Source organism: Trichomycterus rosablanca, chromosome 3, assembly GCF_030014385.1.
Source record: "Trichomycterus rosablanca isolate fTriRos1 chromosome 3, fTriRos1.hap1, whole genome shotgun sequence".
Lineage (NCBI taxonomy): Eukaryota > Metazoa > Chordata > Actinopteri > Siluriformes > Trichomycteridae > Trichomycterus > Trichomycterus rosablanca.
In genome coordinates this window covers 23059582-23076801 of record NC_085990.1, presented here as the reverse complement: position 1 = coordinate 23076801, position 17220 = coordinate 23059582, and the positions used below count along the sequence as shown (strand labels likewise).

At 38.5% G+C, this 17220-nt stretch overlaps 2 protein-coding genes across 2 annotated transcripts in view; both read left to right on the top strand.

The window, feature by feature from the left end:
* Positions 1-3918, top strand: part of klhl14 (kelch-like family member 14) — a 39327-nt gene extending 35409 nt beyond the window's left edge. The window contains exons 7-8 of the mRNA XM_062991995.1: positions 2468-2625; positions 2816-3918. Of these exons, the coding sequence (XP_062848065.1) occupies positions 2468-2625; positions 2816-2956 (299 nt within the window). The 3' untranslated portion in view covers positions 2957-3918. The remainder of the gene's footprint in view (positions 1-2467; positions 2626-2815) is intronic.
* Positions 3919-5147: 1229 nt separating this feature from the next.
* Positions 5148-17220, top strand: part of abcd4 (ATP-binding cassette, sub-family D (ALD), member 4) — a 52094-nt gene continuing 40021 nt past the window's right edge. The window contains exons 1-3 of the mRNA XM_062991993.1: positions 5148-5389; positions 9881-9999; positions 12110-12237. Coding sequence (XP_062848063.1) covers positions 5358-5389; positions 9881-9999; positions 12110-12237 — 279 coding nt within the window. The 5' untranslated portion in view covers positions 5148-5357. The remainder of the gene's footprint in view (positions 5390-9880; positions 10000-12109; positions 12238-17220) is intronic.

Below are 17220 nucleotides of genomic sequence, written 5' to 3'. Positions count from 1 at the left end.
CACCTCATGGCAAAGAACTCTCTGAGGATGTGAGAAATAGAATTGTTGCTCTTCACAAAGATGGCCTGGGCTATAAGAAGATTGCTAACACCCTGAAACTGAGCTACAGCATGGTGGCCAAGGTCATACAGCGGTTTTCCAGGACAGGTTCCACTCGGAACAGGCTTCGCCAGGGTCGACCAAAGAAGTTGAGTCCACGTGTTCGGCGTCATATCCAGAGGTTGGCTTTAAAAAATAGACACATGAGTGCTGCCAGCATTGCTGCAGAGGTTGAAGACGTGGGAGGTCAGCCTGTCAGTGCTCAGACCATACGCCGCACACTGCATCAACTCGGTCTGCATGGTCGTCATCCCAGAAGGAAGCTGACGCACAAGAAAGCCCGCAAACAGTTTGCTGAAAACAAGCAGTCCAAGAACATGGATTACTGGAATGCCCTGTGGTCTGACGAGACCAAGATAAACTTGTTTGGCTCAGATGGTGTCCAGCATGTGTGGCGGCGCCCTGGTGAGAAGTACCAAGACAACTGTATCTTGCCTACAGTCAAGCATGGTGGTGGTAGCATCATGGTCTTGGGCTGCATGAGTGTTGCTGGCACTGGGGAGCTGCAGTTCATTGAGGGAAACATGAATTCCAACATGTACTGTGACATTCTGAAACAGAGCATGATCCCCTCCCTTCGAAAACTGGGCCTCATGGCAGTTTTCCAACAGGATAACGACCCCAAACACAACCTCCAAGATGACAACTGCCTTGCTGAGGAAGCTGAAGGTAAAGGTGATGGACTAAACCCAATTGAGCACCTGTGGCGCATCCTCAAGTGGAAGGTGGAGGAGTTCAAGGTGTCTAACATCCACCAGCTCCGTGATGTCATCATGGAGGAGTGGAAGTGGATTCCAGTAGCAACCTGTGCAGCTCTGGTGAATTCCATGCCCAGGAGGGTTAAGGTAGTGCTGGATAATAATGGTGGTCACACAAAATATTGACACTTTGGGCACAATTTGGACATGTTCACTGTGGGGTGTACTCACTTATGTTGCCAGCCATTTAGACATTAATGGCTGTGTGTTGAGTTATTTTCAGAAGACAGTAAATCTACACTGCTATACAAGTTGTACACTGACTACTCTAAGTTATATCCAAGTTTCATGTCTATAGTGTTGTCCCATGAAAAGATATAATGAAATATTTGCAGAAATGTGAGGGGTGTACTCACTTTTGTGATACACTGTAGAACAGCATACAAAAAATGATGAATAAATAGGAAAATGTTATTTAGCTGTCTATTTGATTGTATTGGCATAATAATAGGCGCATTGTTAACATTAACTACCCAAAGTGGGTTTCTGATTTGAAATCAAAGGTAGGTCTTAAGTTGAGCTACATGACAGTCTGGTAAGGTAAATTGATACTAGTAATGGTATATTATTAGTGTAATACTTCAACTCTGTCAGAAAACAGTAACATGATGTATACTGTGTTCTCCCCCTTATGGAGATTCAGTAAGTCGCTCTTGATTATTATGCACAACATGGATTTATCTCATTTACAAATTTTGCAGCATAATGCCAAGAAAAGAAAGGTTACAAAAGCAGAAAGAAAAGGAACTACAGCAAGCAGCTCAGGGTAGCAGCTCTCTTTTTATCCTGGATTAGGCCATCTACCAGTAAAGCAAATGAGGGAGATGTATCAGTATCAGTTGTTTGGTTATTAAAAAGCACGCACAATATGGCCTTGTTTTTGCCTGTTTTTCATTTATTTATGCAATTTGATAATTTGTTATTGAGTTATTTGATTAGATGTGTATTGATTGTGTTAACAAAAATAAATATATAAGTTAAATATCCTACTGTTTTTTTATTTTTTTTTTATTAATAATTTTGGCGATGGGTGCCCTATTTTTGGCTTGAGCACCTGCCCCCAGAAATGTCTGTGCACATGCCTGGGTGACAACGTACTATAGAGCTTTTCAAAAATTGATTAAAAATAAAATAAAATATCTTTTTTCGACAAAAGTATTCAAACCCTTTGCTGTGGCTACCAAAATTGGTGCATCCTGATTGCTTGAATTATTTTTGAGATGTGTCTGAAACTCAATTAGAGAGAAAATTAGAGAGAAAATTGTGATAAACTGCCCCAAACCAACTGCAAAGTGTGTAAAGACGTATACAAAAGGATTTTCAGCTGTAATTGCCTTTACATAGTACTAAATAATGTGTAGATTGATGGGTAAAATGGCAGTTATATCTATTCAAAAACAAATCCACAACAAAGTGTGCAGAAAGTTGCAGGGTCTGAATATTTTCTGAATGCACTGAATAGCAGAGGCATCTGTGTGTTCTTCAACTTTATTTTTAATATGTTGATCTCTTGCCTTGTTGGTTGGAGGACAAGATTTACTGTGTTTTCAGGGTTCATTTCATGAAAAAATTATCTTGTATTTTTGTTTACGACATCTCTCCAATTTTAGGATTCTCTCATCTAGATGTTATGTTGGTGGAATGCTATGATCCTAAAGGGGATCAGTGGAACATTCTACAAACGCCCATCTTGGAGGGCCGCAGTGGCCCTGGCTGTGCTGTGTTGGATGACAGCATTTTCCTTGTCGGTGGCTATAGCTGGAGCATGGTAAATATAACAAAACCAAGAATCATTTTGTCAGTTTTACAGACTTTACAGATGTTGTTACTAAGTTATTGGTGAACAATATTTAAGGACATACATTATTAGATTAGCAATCATGTCTGTAAATTATCTGAAATGTAATTGTAAACTTTGTCAGCGTTTATCAATTTATTTAAACAATTCTGTATTTCAGGGGGCCTATAAGTCATCGACTATCTGCTACTGCCCAGAAAAAGGAACATGGACTGAGTTGGAGGGAGACGTAGCAGAACCTTTAGCTGGCCCAGCATGTGCTACTGTCATACTGCCAGCTTGCCTACCATTTAACAAATGACCAAACATAAATTAAACAGATTGACAGAACAACAAAGCCCTTGTACTGGACAAAAAGTCCACTCCTAAACAAGAGGGTGAAGGAGACTCTCTAGATGGACAGATTGCAATGAAGGTGTATACATTATTTTTTTACTGGGATGAAAAAGCACTTTCTTTAATACTTTGAAGTTTAAATTAAACAAGTTCTACACAAGTTTATGTTTTTGAACAAAATTTATGTTAACACACAAATGTTCCACTTTGTTTTGGCTTAACTTTATATAGCATGCATACTAGCAGAGCTTTCATTTGTACTTTGTGTTTTGTGGAGAAAAAAAACTTTTAAGTTGATGCAATGTTTAAAAATTGAAGTGTGTTTATGTCCTAAAAGTCATTAACAATTATGGAGTACACAGTAGAATAGATTACTGTTTAACACAATCCTGCTTGTTAAACCTTCTAGCCATATTGTATTATGACAGACCACATGTAAAGAGAGGGAAATAAGTAGTAAAATCCTTTACTATACTACAGACAAATTATGTGGACTAAACAAATGAACAATCAAATTATTGTTTACTAAGCCATGTGCAGTATATGCATGGTTTGAAAAATAACCTTATGATATGATGTATAAAAAATGAACATTTGCTTTTTTTGATATTACCTGTTAATGTTTAACAGTGCCTATTTCTAATACCTGGTTAACTCTTCCCCTTTTATGTAAAAATGCTATTTATATTTGGTTTAGCAATAAATTGATTTTTTTTTTACCTTAGGTAAAATTATCAATTTTAATTTATTGTATGTAGGATTCTATTTCAAAAGTGTTAAGCTTCCTGTCATACAATTGGTGCAGAAAGGGTATATGTTTAATTTGCATTCTTGTAAATAGTTGCTTGCAGTATAATTTTTGTGCCTATGGGATTTATTATCAAATCCTGTTGTTATTTACACTTTGAAAAATTAAAATAAGACCAAAATCTGCATTGTTATTGCCTCCTGGTCTTTTTAAAATTTTGTTTTTTACAAGCCTAAAACTTTTGTCGTTTTGCAAACTTTTATAGGAATGAGACCCCAACTCTATTCAAACCCCCACTATAGGACCAGTTATGTATTTAAGATAAATTCAGATGTACACATCTTTTTAGAACACTAATAACCACACCATGACAGGGCCAGATAATAACTGGGGTTAAATTAGACATTTTATAGGGGCGTTCCAGTGGTGCAGCAGTCTAAAGCACCACTGACATCTTAAACTCACGTCTAAGCTCTGCTATCTACCTGGTGTTCACGAGAGAGGGGGGTGTTCCTCTTTGCTGCTGAAACTGCAGCCTGTGCTGGCTGGTAGAGGTGCCTGCAATAGATATTATTAGATTCATAGATATTATTAGATATTATAATAGATTATTCCTAGACAGCATCATGTGATTCTCCATACACAATATGGCTCTATGTGAGACTCCACCGCTGGCATGTGAAAAAAAGCGGTGACCAAATGTGTGTTGAGGGGGCAGGTAATAGTCTGCAGATCTTCTTGATCAGGGCAGGATAGGAGTGCAGGCCAGTGGTGGATGCTTATCTAAAATTGGAACATAAAAAGCAAATTTTGTAATCTAGAAGTATGTTCATCATGCAGCACATAATAATGTCGTGTGTGTGTGTATACATACTTTTTGTCATGAAGTTATGAATTAGAAAGAAAAACAGAAATAGATAAACAGGTCTTGTGACCTGAGAAAATTTTTAATCAATTACAATTAGAAAATGACACAAAACAGGACTCTAAACAATGACCTTAAACAAGCAGTTTGTTATGGCAAGGAAAATTAGGGGGGCACATTGACGAGCAATTTATCAGTTATGTTCCAGGAGTATGCCCAGAAAGAATATACTTTATCCTTGCTCGCACCATAATGTGTTACTTGTCCTGTAAAATAACCTCGTATTTGTTGGCAGTGATATGGTTATAAACATAATTACACTGAATGAAAAGCGGTCACTTGTCGATGGTTAATGTACGTGTCCCTAACGTCATGTCGTCCAGTAGGTGGCGGTAGGCACATATTGTGATCAGCCATAAACCAAAGAAAGAAGAAGCTACTTCAACATTTTCATAACAGTCCACATCATGTTAATGTTTATATCCTTCTAACAATTCGCATTTTCTCATTTTTTTAATTACATTCTGTGTAAGAAATGAAAGAAACGAAAGTCTGGGTGTAATTAATTATATTCCATGCGGATTTGATGTAGCTTTTGCGACACTTATGGTGATTTTGAGTATGGAGAGACTAGTCACATGTGTCAGACTTTAGACCTAAACCACAAATGACAGGTATAAAACTAATGCTCCGGATTCTTTAGTTTTACTGTAGCTCTGCCTTTAGTGGTGCGACCTTGTTACCGCCGCTGCCATGCTGCCATTGGGGAGTCCAGATCCGAAAAGGTAATTATGATCTTGAAAGCATGAAGTGAAACATGTTTACTAATTCTATTCTTTCAGTATAAACTTTAAAGACTTTGGATTGTGACTAAACAGCTGAATGTCTCGGCTAAAAGTGGTTTTCTTGAGCTTTGTAAAGCTGGATTTTTCAGGGTTGTAAGTGCAAATACTCTGCTTAGAACTGCTGGTCATTTGTATGTTGTAGTGTCCTTGCTGAAAGATGCAATATAAATAAAACATATCTTAATGTTTGTTGTTCTTATTAGGTCTTGATTATGGCCCTACCTAATTCACGGCCGTGAAAATCGCGTCACGAACCGTGAAACGAGCCAATTCCCATGAAATATGCAATTTGCTGTAAAATTCAAAATTTAAGGTTAGCGATTTAACATTTTTCATTCTCGTAGCGTATGAAATATGAGCCGCAATACGAGGCAGTCCTAGCAATCATACGGTAATTAAGGTAGTGCAATAGACTTTTCTGTGGTGTAGTGTGCTGACAATGTTTGATGTATGTGTTTAGGTTGTGGTGGAAAAACCCTTAATGAAATACCTCAGAGACTGGATTTGTGAGTAGAAAAGAGTTTTAATCTTGTCTGCGGAGAGTCTCACAAAGAGTCTTTGTAAATGCTATAACATTGGGAAAAATAAACATCCTAATATAACCTAATATATCCTAAACCTGCTAGAACTAGGTTTTGGACGTCATACAATGCAATTGGCTCACTTTCTTATCACATACCCATCCAGTAACCTTCTGTTGTTGTAGTATTCTTAATATTGGAATATGACCCATGGATCTACATTTTCTAAGTAGTAATTGATTATGTATTAATAATTATAGTGTAAATTGACATTTTTCTCTCACAACGTATTGAGTGCATGTCCCTGTGCATGGGGATTCCATAGTCAAAGGAAAAGTATGCTTCTCTACACACGTGATCATCTTTGTCCTGCGCCTCAAAAAAACCAAGCTGGTAAGGTATTATGCTCCCAATTATTTGTTTATGTACAGTTTATTTATTTCTTTATAAACTCAGCAAACTTTAAAAACGCTTGGTTGTTGATGTTGATGGCTAAAGCAGCTGAAACACTACTCGGGTAACTGAGTTTGGAAAACTTCTAACAAACTTTGTGGACCCAGAGAGAGTTGTGCGAAATCACAAGTATTTTCGTATCGTCAATTAGGGCTGGGCGATATGGATCAAAAATAATATCTCGATATTTTTTGCTGAACGGCGATATACGATATATATCTCGATATTTTTTTATCCCATAAGGTAATAACAAAAAGACACTTCTGAGACAAAGCTACATGTTCCAATTTTTTTACAGGCACTTTTATTAATATTCATGCTGGGGAAGCTTCACACAAGAACTATTTTTCCTTAAAAAAAAAAAAAAAGAGCTATTCTAAGAAAAAAAAAAAAGTTGTTTTCAAAGGCATCTCCTGTCGTGTAATGTGAATTACAAATATATTGTCTGGCCCTTTAAGAATGTTAAGTGCACTATAGGGCGCAGGGAGCGAGTGTGTAGGGAAGATGTCGGAATGACACGGTTTCCGGCTGAGCTTGTGTGACATTAAAAGTAAAACCCCGTTAAAGTAAACCCCTCGTTAACCCCCCACCGCCCCATGTTTGGACTTTATACATTATTTTACAGTGTATCACAAAAGTGAGTACACCCCTCACATTTCTGCAAATATTTTATTATATCTTTTCATGGGACAACACTATAGAAATAAAACTTGGATATAACTTAGAGTAGTCAGTGTACAGCTTGTATAGCAGTGTAGATTTACTGTCTTCTGAAAATAACTCAACACACAGCCATTAATGTCTAAATAGCTGGCAACATAAGTGAGTACACCCCACAGTGAACATGTCCAAATTGTGCCCAAAGTGTCAATATTTTGTGTGACCACCATTATTATCCAGCACTGCCTTAACTCTCCTGGGCATGGAATTCACCAGAGCTGCACAGGTTGCTACTGGAATCCTCTTCCACTCCTCCATGATGACATCACGGAGCTGGTGGATGTTAGACACCTTGAACTCCTCCACCTTCCACTTGACGATGCGCCACAGGTGCTCAATTGGGTTTAGTCCATCACCTTTACCTTCAGCTTCCTCAGCAAGGCAGTTGTCATCTTGGAGGTTGTGTTTGGGGTCGTTATCCTGTTGGAAAACTGCCATGAGGCCCAGTTTTCGAAGGGAGGGGATCATGCTCTGTTTCAGAATGTCACAGTACATGTTGGAATTCATGTTTCCCTCAATGAACTGCAGCTCCCCAGTGCCAGCAACACTCATGCAGCCCAAGACCATGATGCTACCACCACCATGCTTGACTGTAGGCAAGATACAGTTGTCTTGGTACTTCTCACCAGGGCGCCGCCACACATGCTGGACACCATCTGAGCCAAACAAGTTTATCTTGGTCTCTTCAGACCACAGGGCATTCCAGTAATCCATGTTCTTGGACTGCTTGTCTTCAGCAAACTGTTTGCGGGCTTTCTTGTGCGTCAGCTTCCTTCTGGGATGACGACCATGCAGACCGAGTTGATGCAGTGTGCGGCGTATGGTCTGAGCACTGACAGGCTGACCTCCCACGTCTTCAACCTCTGCAGCAATGCTGGCAGCACTCATGTGTCTATTTTTTAAAGCCAACCTCTGGATATGACGCCGAACACGTGGACTCAACTTCTTTGATCGACCCTGGCGAAGTCTGTTCCGAGTGGAACCTGTCCTGGAAAACCGCTGTATGACCTTGGCCACCATGCTGTAGCTCAGTTTCAGGGTGTTAGCAATCTTCTTATAGCCCAGGCCATCTTTGTGGAGAGCAACAATTCTATTTCTCACATCCTCAGAGAGTTCTTTGCCATGAGGTGCCATGTTGAATATCCAGTGGCCAGTATGAGAGAATTGTACCCAAAACACCAAATTTAACAGCCCTGCTCCCCATTTACACCTGGGACCTTGACACATGACACCAGGGAGGGACAACGACACATTTGGGCACAATTTGGACATGTTCACTGTGGGGTGTACTCACTTATGTTGCCAGCCATTTAGACATTAATGGCTGTGTGTTGAGTTATTTTCAGAAGACAGTAAATCTACACTGCTATACAAGTTGTACACTGACTACTCTAAGTTATATCCAAGTTTCATGTCTATAGTGTTGTCCCATGAAAAGATATAATCAAATATTTGCAAAAATGTGAGGGGTGTACTCACTTTTGTGATACACTGTATGTATATGTCGCCACAACATTTACATTAATATTTTCTTTTACTGTATAGAACTCAGTTCTGTAATCCAGGCATAACTAATCGTTCATGTTACTGTGTAACTATTACAACATTTAATGCATTTTATTCAGCGTTCTGCTTCATGCACTTTATTATTATTTAACAGCTTTATTTGTTGTTTAATTGCTGTTTGCTCCTTGTTTACTGCAGAGTTAGTTCATGCAATTTAATAATGTTTGGTTGTTTACTGGCCGACAACAAGAAATAATATAATAGAAGATAAATAAATGACGTGTCGGACGTCGGGCGATCATCCAGTATAAACTAACACAACCACGTACAACATTCAGTACAGAAATCACTCCCCATAATGTTTGTTTTTTACAGATAGAGCAAATACATGCACATCACATATACAAACACAAGAGTCAGAACAACAGGAGACGCACCGTTACGTTATTATTACTTTCTCAACACTTAATGTGAAGCAAATACGTGCATGTCAGCACGTGCATGCGCTTGTATTGGTTTTTGAAACGAATAACGACTCGTTTTCTTGTTTTTTAACTTTGGGATTTGAAGTGAAAACTAATGACCAAAGGTACACAGAGCTGGAACCTTTTATCTGGACTTGTTTTCGGTGTTCTCTACAGAATACATTATTCTGCTGCTCATCTGACACTTTGAATTCGAACCATCTCCAAATAATTTCAAAAAGAATCATTATTTTTCATTTAAGTAAGCAGCTCCTCTTCGATAGCTTCTGTCATGTCTTTATCCGTCTCCACGCTATCGCTGCCTGCAGGACTTACTGGTGAAGCGGTGGGGAGGGGCGAGTTGTGTTCAGTGAGGGAGAGAGGCGGGGCAGGTGAACATGTGCAGAGACAAACTGGGAGAAGAGAAAGACGAACTGTCGTATCTAACTGGAACGCAACATCTATATCGATATATGCGATATTGTCTTATCTTATATTGCGTATGAAAATATATCGATATTTTATAAAATCTCGATATATCGCCCAGCCCTATCGTCAATTCATCATCTTGAATTAAGGTTGATATATATGACAATACGATAATATGTTTTATTTATATTGCATCGTTCTCAAGAACAAAATGAACAATTAAAGATGGTTCAATAATATTTATTGTCATGTATCTTAACAGTTCCATTAATGCATTCATCCCATGTCGGTTATATTATGCACTTAATTATTTAATTACTCAGGCTTTTCTGTTTCAGACCAAGACTGGACTGGAAGTTTCTGCAGAGGTTCTGCAGCATTCTGAATTTGCTTTTTCCTAGGTGGTGCAACAAGAATGTGCTCATGTTTTGGACACTACTTGGAATTGCTTTGTTAGGTAAATATGAATCTCACAGTTGCATGTAAAGTGATAGTGAAGGTATGCAAATAACAATAGTATCATCTAGTTGTCTTCTGCTATGTATTATATATTCTACTACAAATGTTTAATATCTGTATCAGGAACTTCAAAATACAAATAATACAAAAAAAAAAAAAAATTTTTAATTATTAAAAAATGTAAAAATATTTTTTAAAATATTTTTTGTCAAAGAGTTTTATGGTTTTATGGTCTTTCTATGTCAGGACTTTTGTTAGCAGTTTGGTTTGTTGTTTTTATCCCACCAGATACATCAGTGAAATATTTTAAAAGTAAGGTTAAATAAATTGTAGACCTGAAGACCATAAGAAAAAACAGGATGTTCTGGGGGAAATGCTATTCACATGGTTACTAGGAGGCTTAATCAGCTTGACAGCACTCAATAATTATTATTTCATTTTTTACCACTGCTTTATTCTGGTCAGGGTCATGGTGGGTAGAGTTTCCCTGGAGTCAATGGGCACAATGTACAACCCCAAATCAGAAAACGTTGGGACATGCAGTATGAAAAATGCTAATAAAATAAAAATGCAGTGTTCCTTACATTTACTTTGACTTTTATTTGATTGCAGACAGTTTGAACCCAAGATAATTCATGTTTTGTCTGCTCAACTTCATTTAGTTTGTTAATATACCTCCATTCCTGCATTTCAGGCCTGCAACACATTCCAAAAAAAGTTGGGGCATGGGCAATTTAGGGCTAGTAATGAGGTGAAAAAACTAAATAATGATGTGATTCCAAACAGGTGATGTCAACAGGTGATTGTAATCATGGTTTGGTACAAAAGCAGCATCCAGGAAAGGCTGAGTCTTTGATGAGCAAAGATGATCAGATGATCTCCAGTTTGTCAACAAATGTATGAGACAATTATTGAAATGTTTATAAACAATATACCTCAAAGAAAGATTGAAAAGGAATTTGCATATTTGTTCCTCTGCGGTGCATAATATCATTAAACGATTTATGTTACATGCACAAATGCCACTTAAGGCTTCTTTTTTGCACAGTAAAGTTTTATGTTAACCATGTCTAGAAGCGTTGCCGACTTTTCTGGGCTCTGAGGAATCTAGAATGGACCATCACACAGTGGAATGTGTATTGTGGTCAGATGAATCAGCATTCCAGGTCTTTTTTGGAAAAAATGGACGCCGTGTGCTCCAGACCAAAAGCCAGGGTCAGTCATGGTATGAGGCTGTGTCAGTGCCCTTGGCAAAGGTCATTTACACTTCTGTGATGGCAGCAATAATGCAGAAAGGTACATTGAGATCTTGGAGCAACATATGCTGCCTTCAAGACATCATCTTTTCCAGGGAAGTCCATGCATTTTTCAACAAGAGAATGCAAAACCACATGCTGCACACATTACAAAGGCTTGGCTGTGGAAGAAGAGGGTACGGGTACTGGACTGGCCTGCCTGCAGTCCTGACCTGTCCCCAATAGAGAATGTGTGGAGAATTTTAAAACAAAAAACGTACTGTTGCACAACTTTAGACGTGTTTGCAGGATGTCGCAAGAATGGGACAAAATAAAACATGAAACACTAAATTGCTTGATATCCTTGGTGCCAAAATGTCTTAAGTGTGGTAAAAAAAATGGCAACATTACAAAATGGTAAATGCTTTACTGTTCCAACTTTTTTTGGAATGTGGTGCAGGCCTGAAATGCAGGAATGAATGTTTATTAACAAATGAAATGAAGTGGACCAGACAAAACATGAAATATCTCAGGTTCATCCTGTCTACAATCAAATAAAAGTAAAAGAAAACTCTTTTTTTTAATTATTATTATTTGCATTTTCCATGCTGTCCCAACTTTTTCTGATTTAGGGTTGTAGTAACACACTTGGGACAGGATGCAAATCCACCGCAGGACCCCAGCCATTCTCCCTTTTCTGACATAGCCAGTCATGTCTGTGTGTAGATGGCTGCTGGGGGTTTTGAATCCTGGATCCAAGTGGTAGAGGGCTAGCGACACCAGGCCCCTTAACAATAATAATAATTATCAACCATGTAAAATAACGTCATATTTTAAGACCTTAACTTTAGACCTTATTTTTTTCCACTATAGTTCAACTGGTAATTTATCAGGTGGGTCTAATTCCAAGCCAGTTCTACAGTGTCCTGTCCAAGAAAGACTATGGCAAATTTCAAGAGCTAGTTATGATTGCGATTTTGCTCATCATTCTCAACTCTGCTGTAAGTCTTCTATATGTTTTTTAAATCTCTGTTCATTAATAAAATGTGCATCCCTAATTCCAAGTGTTTTTGAAAAATGTAGTTAAAACAACCAGCAATTATTTGCAAAGTTGCATTTAAGTAAAACTGTACAAATAAGATATTTAATGTTTAAACACTTTATTGTTTTTCATAGATGTGCTTGTTCTAATTGTAATGACTGCAACGTTAACAAACTTATAAAAATGGTTGTAAAAACAGATACCTGTTATTTGATATTTCTCTTGAACCTTTAATTAACAAACAAAAACACAAAGAAGAGATTTCCAATGTTTTCAATGACCAGCTTAATCGTGTTTTGTTAGTATTAAATACATTTGAACTTGATATCTGCAACTTCAACTTGTCAACAGTTTTACAAGTGTTATGTTTTCTTCCTTTTGCTTGATCTAAGTTTTTAGCTGCTCAACAGTTCATGGTTGCCGTTGTCTGATTCTCCTCTTCATGATTTGCCATACACTTCAAATATAAAACAGACCTGTACTGCAGGCGGGCCAGAAAAGCATACACATTCCATATTTACATTGCCATGTTGCTGTTGTGCATGTAAAATAAGATGAGGCATTGTCTCACTGAAATAACCTATGACTTCCAGGAATACACTTGATTGCAGCATATGTATCTCTCAATTCCTAATATACACCACCACGTCAGTGGTACCTTTACACATATGCAAGTCATTCATGCCATGGGCACTAATGTTAATGCTGATTACAGATGTTGGCTTTGCACCTTTCACTGATACCAATCTGGATAATACTTTTTATCTTTGCCACAGAAAACTCAAACATATCTGATCACATCACAATTCCACTGTCCTTCAGACCACCTGAGATGAGCTTGTGCCCAGAAATTGGAGGTTCTCTGGATCTGAATCTCTTACAGTATATCTTGTACGAATAGACATAAATAAAAGACATAAATAGACATACACCGATCAGGCATAACATTATGATCACCTTCCTAATATTGTGCTGGTCCCCCTCTTGCTGCAAAAACAGCCCTGACCCATCGAGGCATGGACTCCACTAGACCCCTGAAGGTGTGCTGTAGTATCTGGCACCAAGTTGTTAGCAGCCGATCGTTTAACTCCTGTAAGTTGTGAGGTGGGGCCTCCATGGATTGGATTTGTTTGTCCAGCACATCCCACAGATGCTCAATTGAATTGAGATCTGGGAAATTGATGATGAACTAATCAGTGTTATTCACTTCACCTGTCAGTGGGCATAATGTTATGCCTGGTCGGTGTATATAGACAGACAGACAAACTGATTACTTTATTAATCTCAGGGCCAAAGTCACATGTTACAGAAGCTCAAAAAACAAACCTTAAGTTATTATACAGAAATATAACAAATAAATAAAAACAAAATATTAAATCTTGTGTAGTCGCAAAAAATGCTTTTCCGCGATAATAACCAGACCAGTTTGCCTTAGGAATTAAGAATACCCTTTATTCTTAAGAACGTAACGCCAGCGGGAAGGCTTCAGAACAGATCTGACAAAACCTTCCCCGAGATGTTAACACTTGTCTCTTTTATACTTTCAACATCAAATGCATACAGTTCGTATCCCATTGGCTAATTCTCCATGCATTGTTCAAGAGAATCAAGAGACCCCCCAGGGTGTAAACAGATGTAAAACTTTGAAGACGAGCCCAGTTGTAAAATCCAGACCCCCCTATGAGTGAATCCTGTTCTAGGTGTTATTTTCCAGTCGTAAACTTCAGTTGTAAACCATTTGTTAATTCCTAAATTACCCCATCACAAAAATTACAACAAATCTAAAATCACACAAGTTAATACACAAATATATATATATATATATATATACAGTGTATCACAAAAGTGAGTACACCCCTCACATTTCTGCAGATATTTAAGTATATCTTTTCATGGGACAACACTGACAAAATGACACTTTGACACAATGAAAAGTAGTCTGTGTGCAGCTTATATAACAGTGTAAATTTATTCTTTCCTCAAAATAACTCAATATACAGCCATTAATGTCTAAACCACTGGCAACAAAAGTGAGTACACCCCTTGGTGAAAGTTCCTGAAGTGTCAATATTTTGTGTGGCCACCATTATTTCCCAGAACTGCCTTAACTCTCCTGGGCATGGAGTTTACCAGAGCTTCACAGGTTGCCACTGGAATGCTTTTCCACTCCTCCATGACGACATCACGGAGCTGGCGGATATTCGAGACCTTGCGCTCCTCCATCTTCCGCTTGAGGATGCCCCAAAGATGTTCTATTGGGTTTAGGTCTGGAGACATGCTTGGCCAGTCCATCACCTTTACCCTCAGCCTCTTCAATAAAGCAGTGGTCGTCTTAGAGGTGTGTTTGGGGTCATTATCATGCTGGAACACTGCCCTGCGACCCAGTTTCCGGAGGGAGGGGATCATGCTCTGCTTCAGTATTTCACAGTACATATTGGAGTTCATGTGTCCCTCAATGAAATGTAACTCCCCAACACCTGCTGCACTCATGCAGCCCCAGACCATGGCATTCCCACCACCATGCTTGACTGTAGGCATGACACACTTATCTTTGTACTCCTCACCTGATTGCCGCCACACATGCTTGAGACCATCTGAACCAAACAAATTAATCTTGGTCTCATCAGACCATAGGACATGGTTCCAGTAATCCATGTCCTTTGTTGACATGTCTTCAGCAAACTGTTTGCGGGCTTTCTTGTGTAGAGACTTCAGAAGAGGCTTCCTTCTGGGGTGACAGCCATGCAGACCAATTTGATGTAGTGTGCGGCGTATGGTCTGAGCACTGACAGGCTGACCCCCCACCTTTTCAATCTCTGCAGCAATGCTGACAGCACTCCTGCGCCTATCTTTCAAAGACAGCAGTTGGATGTGACGCTGAGCACGTGCACTCAGCTTCTTTGGACGACCAATGCGAGGTCTGTTCTGAGTGGACCCTGCTCTTTTAAAACGCTGGATGATCTTGGCCACTGTGCTGCAGCTCAGTTTCAGGGTGTTGGCAATCTTCTTGTAGCCTTGGCCATCTTCATGTAGCGCAACAATTCGTCTTTTAAGATCCTCAGAGAGTTCTTTGCCATGAGGTGCCATGTTGGAACTTTCAGTGACCAGTATGAGAGAGTGTGAGAGCTGTACTACTAAATTGAACACACCTGCTCCCTATGCACACCTGAGACCTAGTAACACTAACGAGTCACATGACATTTTGGAGGGAAAATGACAAGCAGTGCTCAATTTGGACATTTAGGGGTGTAGTCTCTTAGGGGTGTACTCACTTTTGTTGCCGGTGGTTTAGACAATAATGGCTGTATATTGAGTTATTTTGAGGGAAGAATAAATTTACACTGTTATATAAGCTGCACACAGACTACTTTTCATTGTGTCAAAGTGTCATTTTGTCAGTGTTGTCCCATGAAAAGATATACTTAAATATCTGCAGAAATGTGAGGGGTGTACTCACTTTTGTGATACACTGTATATATATATATATATATATATATATATATACAGTATATATATATATATATATGGGGTGTAACGATACACTCTGCTCACGTTTCGATTCGATTCACGATACTGAGCTCACGATTTGATTTTCTCACGATTTTTTTTTGTTGTGTAAACAGTGCAAAACAATGCACATTTTCTTGTACATTTTTTCAACAAAAAAAAACTTCAGTCCCTTGCAATTAAAGGTAATTACCAAGAACAGAGTACTTTACTGTAACCTAACAGGTTTACCAAATTTAAGTTACTTATTGCCATCTTAAATTGAAAATCAAAGTTATCAAACAAGCTCATTGAGCTGAGCTGAGTCTTTAAACAAATTTTCTTTGTTGCTTGAACTAATGTATTAACAAATTACATGTAAAATGAATTACTAATGTAAAAAAAAACATTGTATCAAATGTTTATTATTTAAATGGCTTTATTTATATACTCAACATGGAACAGAGTGCTACAACAATAAATTATACAATACAAAAACAAAGACCCATCTCAATTAGACCAAAAGGTCTGATTGTGTATATTACTTGTAAATTTGCATCTAGAGTGAAAGAACACAACAAAGCATCACTCAACAAAATATAAATGAAAATGTGCAAAAGAAAAAGCAGCATCCAGGTGACAGTATTTGTAAGTATTTAGTGAAGATTGGCATTCAGAAAAACCGAGCTCATCTTTGAGGGGTTGATCCTGTTTCTCCTTTCTGTTATGATCTGCCCTGTTTTGGAAAAGATTCTCTCTGAGGGGACAGATGTTGCTACAATACACAGTGACATGTATAAGATGTGGGTCTCAGTGGGGCTGATTAAAGTTAAAAGTTAAAGTGGTTTAACTTTTAACCACTTTGGTTTGGTTTTTCTCTGTTAAAGTGGTTCCTCGTGTCCAAACTTTACTGTTTCCTGTCACTCATTTTTCTCACCTTTCCAGCGTGTAATGTCTGCCTACGTAAAGCGCAATGTAAAACTTCATCAAGTGCTCTCTTTCTTTCTCTCTCTCTCACTCCCTCCTGTTCATGTGCACGCTGTCCGTGTGTGTGTGTGTGTGTGTGTGTGTGTGTGTGTGTGTATGTAACCCCGCCCCTCCTGCTCAGTGTAAACACACAAACGTCACTACGCATCTTGACCAATTACGTGCGGCTTTCACGGAAAAAAACCCCCGAAAAAAACCCCGAATCGGCTCCGGATCCTGCCGTTCATTTTAAAGAGCCGACTCTTAGAGCCGGATTGTTCGCCACCGACCCATCACTTATAAATGACAGAACGCACGTGCACTCGTACAATCGCGCAGATGTCCACGATGCACATCGCTACATTTTTGCATCGCGATGCATCGTGAAACGATGTATCGTTACACCCCTAATGTATATATATATATTAGGGCTGTCAAACGATTAAATTTTTTAATCGCGATTAATCTCAGAATTTCATATAGTTAATCG